The sequence below is a fragment of the Propithecus coquereli genome, unplaced genomic scaffold, assembly GCF_000956105.1.
Source record: "Propithecus coquereli isolate 6110/MARCELLA unplaced genomic scaffold, Pcoq_1.0 Scaffold840, whole genome shotgun sequence".
Lineage (NCBI taxonomy): Eukaryota > Metazoa > Chordata > Mammalia > Primates > Indriidae > Propithecus > Propithecus coquereli.
In genome coordinates this window covers 25,172-30,841 of record NW_012154619.1, presented here as the reverse complement: position 1 = coordinate 30,841, position 5,670 = coordinate 25,172, and the positions used below count along the sequence as shown (strand labels likewise).

Here is a 5,670-nt window from a genome sequence, read left to right as displayed (position 1 = left end):
ATAGTCTCTCAACAGCCCCTGGCTAAATACGTCCTCGCAGCCTACTCAGCCACCTCACTTCCACCGCTGGCACCACCCAGAAAAAGGACCAGTGGTCCATCCCAGCCCCACTGCCAACTTCTCATGTTTCCTTGGCACCCACAATCCCACATCTGGCCTCTGGAGTTCACTGGCTTCCCCCAGCAACAGTGGCCCCAACAGAAGGACAAATTCCTTCACCCCTTTGTTCAGCCAAGTGAAGGCCAACATTTCTCAAAATGAATTTCACTGGAAAACTAAGTGAGAACAAGAAATAGACTCCAGGAAATGGAAGGACATCAAAACAGCAGTGTGGCCTCGTGGAGATCTGACATCCCACGGTGGTCTTGCTGCAGATTGGCTCAGTGGGGGCTCGTGGAGGGCTCCCCAGCTCTCATACTCAGAACCTGATATTCTAGACACCAGCTTTACTATTCCCTTTATAGCTGTTGAGGTTGACACCTCTTGGCCCCAATTGATGTCTGCATTTGTTCCCCATGAAGATCACCCTGTACTTCCCTGGGGGCTGCCATTATCCCAGGAGCTTCCCTGGCTGTGACAGGCAGAAGATGTCATTTGTTGCTGTTTTGAAATCTCAGCCCTCTTCTGACCCCACGTGGAGCTGTGCCAGTCTGAGGCGAGCTGGGTTCCCAGCTCCCTTCCAGAATGCACATCTGACCCACCCTGGGCTACGTTTGCCCACCCCTCCCCGCAAAACTCCCCCTTGGCTACCCCATGAGGAATGGGTTCGAAGAACGCACATCAGGACAAGTTTACACGAGTCAGAAACCTAAACTCTACAGCAGCAGCGACAGCAGTGGCAGCGACCCGCAGAAAGCAAGAAGCTCCCAGCACCCCTCCCACCCCTCTTCTCTGCTTCTGCAGTCATGGCCACACCACCACCCTTGATCCCCATCCCTGCACACCACGAGAGGGGTTAGCAGTTTGGCACTTCACACTGAAAAGTCGTCAACCCCTGCCCTTCAGGAAAACGTCCTCAGCCGCCACATCCCATGGGCAGCTCTGCCTCCCTCCTGCCCTCCTCTGCCCCCACCGCTTCCCCAGTCCTGGCCCCTTTAGCTGTCAGGAGAGCGGACCCGAAAGACGTGGATGGTCCCATTACTGAGGGACACGACCAGGTACCTGCCATCCACCATGGTGGTCACCCGGGGCTTTTCCAGGCCATGGTAGGCCGTTAGGAAATCTCCAATAAGTGACCCCCTCGGGTCCAGGATCACCACCTTGTTGACCTCTCGAAGGGTCAGAAAGATGTAGCCCTTCTTATCCACGGACACGGAGCCTGGCTGGCAGCCGTGCAGGCCTGGGCCCCTGTATTCTCCAATCACCTGGCCCAGCCCGTCACAGACCACCACGCTATTCTGCTGCCAATCCGACCCCACGAAATTGCCCTGGGGGCTGGTGGTCAGGAACACCAATGCCCGCAGGCCCCGGTTCGCTTTACCCCCAGGGATGAATCGGGTGGCCAAGCTGCCTTCCATGTTGTACACCTCCACATGGCCTGCCACGCTGACGGCCACACGGTCCCCACTTGGCAGTGCAGCCACAGCGTGGCTGGCCTGAGAGAGGCTCAGGGCCCGGCGCCACTGCACCTCGCCATTAGGGCTGATGAGGTAGAGCCTTGCACCAGCGGAGAAGGCCACGGCACCCTGCAGAGCGGCCACACTGCAAGGGGAGCAGCCCTCAGGGACTGGCACAGTGCCCTTGTAGTCGCCATTGAGGGAGAAGCGTTTCAGCGCCCGGTTCTGCTCATCCGCCACCAGGATCTCCCGGGGGCCAAAGGGACAGAGTCCAGTGATCCGGGGAGACCGCTTGTCTCCAGGCATCCGTGTGGGGAAGCTGCAGGAAAAGATGGGCCTGGGGAGGAGGCCAGAGCCTTCCAGGTTGAGCCCAGGTGCTGGGCTGGGCTCCCGGGAAATCGACTTGAGTCTGCCTTTGAACTTTCTCTTCTTGTTGGACATGCTGCCCTTCTGGTGCTGGGCTCCTCCTTCCTCTTGGGGCATCTGGGCTCTGTCTTTTTCCGGGGTCTGGGCTCTATCTTCTCGGGGTGTCTGGGCCCTGTCCTCTTTCGGGGTCTGTGCTCCATCCCTGCCCTGGGGCTGGACTCCATTCTGTCTCTCTGCCTTGGCCACACCCTCTGTGTGGCTCTGCGCCTCATCGCCCCCCTGGGCGCCAGCTCCATCTTTCCCACTGTCAACCTGGGACTGCTGCGCCTCAAAGGAGAGCCAAAGCAGGTGGCAGTTCTTGTCCAGGAGCCCGGGATGCACCTCCAGCTGGGGCAGCAGGCAGGGGGCTGGCCCAGGAGTCCAGGGGCAGCCCTGCAGCTGCCGGAGCCTCTGGGCAATCGCCCCCTCCAGGGAGAGGATCTCGGCCTCTCGACCCAGGCTGAGCACCCGGTGGGCAAAAGCGGCTGCTGCCCTGGCCACCTGTTCATGGCCCTCGAGCTCCGCCAGCCTCTCCCGAGCAGCCTCCTCGGCAGCCTCTACATGGGCCCGTAGCTGCCCCAGCACCTCCTGCTTCTGGGCCAGGAGGGCCCGGAGGACCCGCTCAGCCGCCTCCTCCACCTGTGTCCCCACCCGGGCTGCCTGCTCCCGCAGCCGGGCCAGCGCTTCCTTCTCCACCATCCGGGCCGCCTCCAGCTCCACCAGGTTGCTGTCCACACCCGCCAGCAGCTCCTCAAGGCCAGGCCTCCGGGCACGCACGGCCTCAGCCAGGGGCAGGCAGGGGTGGTCCAGGTGAGGGCCCAGGCGGCACTCTCGGCACAGCAGCTGGGAGCAGGGCTGGCACAGGAAGCGCAGCGCCTCCCCAGGGTGCTGGGGGCACTGGGCTGCCTGGCGCTCTCGTGCCTCCTCATCATACCACCCCGCCCTGTAGCCCACCAGATCCACCACCCGGTGGGTGTGGGTCTGGCGGGTGCAGCGGTGCCCGTCGGCACAGGCCTGGCACAAGTCGTCGGCGCAGTCCAGGCACCGGGCTGTGGCCGGTCCCCCGGCGCTGGTGCCCCCTACCAGGGGACACAGGGCACAGGCTGGCTTCCCCGCACGCAGGTCTCCGCAGGCCCGGGCCTTCACCAGGTCCAGCAGCCCATTGACAAAGAAGTTGGTCTTGAAGGCTGCCACACCCGCAGGCGGCACGGGCACCGTCTCGCGGCACTCGGGGCAGCGGACGTGGCTGTCCTCGGCCAGCTGGGCCAGGCAGTCCTGGCAGTAGGTGTGCAGACAGGGCAGCGTCTTGGGTGTCCGCAGCTGCTCCAGGCAGATCTTACAGGCTAGGAAGTCGCTGCTCAGGGCCTCCAGCAGGGAGGGAGGGGATCCCTGGGAAACCATCCTGCAGGCAGGGGGTCGGGGCCAGAGGTCAGAGGGCACCCCCATTGTGCCTCCAGCCCACACTCCCGCCCCTGCCCCAGGGTCTTACCTGAATGGCCGAGAACTTCTTCTGGTCTCCTGGGGCCTTGGGCTACTTGCTCTTGAGCTAGGGAGCTGCCCCTCCCCTCCTCCTGGTATACATTCAGCAAATGTAGAAATGTCAGTGCTGCTTATGGTGTCAGGCCTGTGAGAAATGACAAGACCAGAAGTCCACAGGCCTCATGGCAAGCGCGGTCCAAGTCCTCCTGCGTGCTTGGTCCTTGGGTCCTGCTGCGTGGGGTGCCATGGGAGGGGCAGGCAGGAAGGACACAGAAGGGGGTCTGGCTGGGCAGGTCACCTTGATCCTGGCAGCTGGGGTGGGGTTTTGCAGTTCAAGGGGCCCTAATCCCCCCAGCCCCACACACCTGTCTTCTGCTAGACCCTGGGGCAGCATGGTGGCTGTGGATACCCCACTTCCTGCCCCCACTTTTCCTGAAGTAGAGATGGCAGAAAGAAGCCTGAGGGGAAGGGCTGCTCTCCTTCCAGCTGCTCGACCTCAGGGGTGGCCTTGGACTTGGCTCAACTCCTGGAGTGCTTTTCTCTTAGCCTTCCCAGCTGAATGCCTTCCAAAAATCTCTGGAGGGGAGGAGTCGGGAGCCCCAGCACAGTGGCTGAGAAGTACTTGATAAAGAGACTTGGTGAAGTGTCCCCTTTCCCGGGGCTGGCAGAAGAGCTCGGCGAGTGGGTGGGGGTCTTCCTGGAGGGAGCCCCAGGCCTTTGGCTTCCTAGGGGGGAAGGGGTGCTGCTTCCCGCCTGCCCTCGCCTCCTGCCGCCTCCTGCCTTCCGGGTGCCTCTCTCCCCTCTCCCTCCCTTCCTCTTCCTCCCGCGCTCTCCACTCCCTCCCTTTGCCTGCCTGCCCTCCCCCGACTCCCTGCAGGTCAGCCCTTACCTCGCCAGAGCTGACCTTGGCCTTCAGGACTGCAAGGGGGCCAGGGTCTGGACTCCGCTATTGCTGGGCTCCTGGAAGAGAAACAAAACTGAAACTAATCGTACTTGTGGTGCAACTTCCGTCCGGGCCGGGGACGCGGACTGGCACAGGCTCAGGCCCCGCCTTCTTCCCCACCCCAGCCGGGACCCCTCCCTCGGAGGCCCCCGCTGCAGTGCCAGGTGTTCCTGTCCCTCCAGCCTCAGGGAACTGCCTGAGTACCTGCTCTCTGAGAGTTTGTGTCCAGGGTCAGAGGGTTTATTTGTGGGAAGCAATTAGAGCTCCTCGGTGACTCAGTGACGCCACGTCCCCAGGCCAGGTCTGCAGTGCTAACACCCCAGGCAGGCATTTCTCTGTAATTCCAGCCCTGGGTGAGGCTCGTCATTCTGCAAACCTTTGCTGAGCTGCTGGAGAGACTGTGGGGGCCAGATAGGGAGGCTGGGTCTGAAAGATCAGCGAAGGCTTCCTGGAGGAGGCACCAGTTGCATACGTCTGAAGAGGGCACAGAGGTTTGGGGTTCACTAGGGAGAAATTCGGGCAGAGCTTTCTGGGAATCAGGAGCAACAAGTGTTGGGTACGGAGGAATGCACTGCCTGAGTGGCTTCAGGTATTACAATTTAGGATGGTGTTTGTGAAGGGGATGTGGGCGTGGTGGCAGATGAGCTCACCCAGGGGGATTCTGGCTGGATCACAAAGGGCCTTATATTCTACATGCCGGGTCTGCGTTTTATCAAAAAAGCCCAAAGAACCATTGAAGGATATTTTGCCCAACATTTCATGAACAATTTGCAGAACAGAGAAGTTGAAGGCATCGCAATGAAATCTCATACACCCACCACTTAGATTGTACAGTGATCGTTTTTCTGTAATTGCTTCATCACGTATCTGTCCCTGTATGTATCCCTTTGTCCACACGATGGAATTTAAGCAGGAAACTGAACTGCCGAGAACTCACTCTGGCAACAGCCTGGAGAGCGGAGGGGAGCCTGATCCCAGGGTCCAAGTGAAAATGGAAGGGCTGAGACACAGATGCCAGAGAGGTAGGTGGAAATACAGATATGGTCTCAGAAGCCACGGAGAATGCTGCACTTCCAGAAGGAGGAGGGGTCGTCGCTGTTGAACGCTCTAGACCAGATGGTCATCCAAGATGAGGACAGAAAAGTGTGTTGGTGCTCATGTGTCCGTAAGTCTATGCGTGCACCTCCCTTCACATGCCACACTCGTGGCTTCTCTGTGTGCTCATGTGTGCACCTTTGAGGAAGATTGTTGAATGCCCACTGCGGCCAGAGAGCATGCCGTGTACTG

The 5,670-nt window shown here is 60.4% G+C and overlaps 1 protein-coding gene across 2 annotated transcripts; it reads right to left on the bottom strand.

Annotated features, from left to right (window-relative positions):
• Positions 1-927: 927 nt before the first annotated feature.
• TRIM56 (tripartite motif containing 56) lies at positions 928-4,387 on the bottom strand. Of its 2 annotated transcripts, XM_012663940.1 has the most exons (3): positions 4,330-4,387; positions 3,451-3,585; positions 928-3,363 (listed from the first exon to the last, which is right to left on the bottom strand). In XM_012663940.1, the coding sequence occupies exon 3, from the start codon at positions 3,360-3,362 to the stop codon at positions 1,095-1,097; it is 2,268 nt and encodes a 755-aa protein (XP_012519394.1). In that variant the 5' UTR covers position 3,363; positions 3,451-3,585; positions 4,330-4,387; the 3' UTR covers positions 928-1,094. The 2 variants fall into 2 exon arrangements, with proteins under 2 accessions (XP_012519394.1, XP_012519393.1); XM_012663939.1 differs by lacking the exon at positions 4,330-4,387 and having other exon boundaries at positions 3,451-3,700.
• Positions 4,388-5,670: the final 1,283 nt, after the last annotated feature.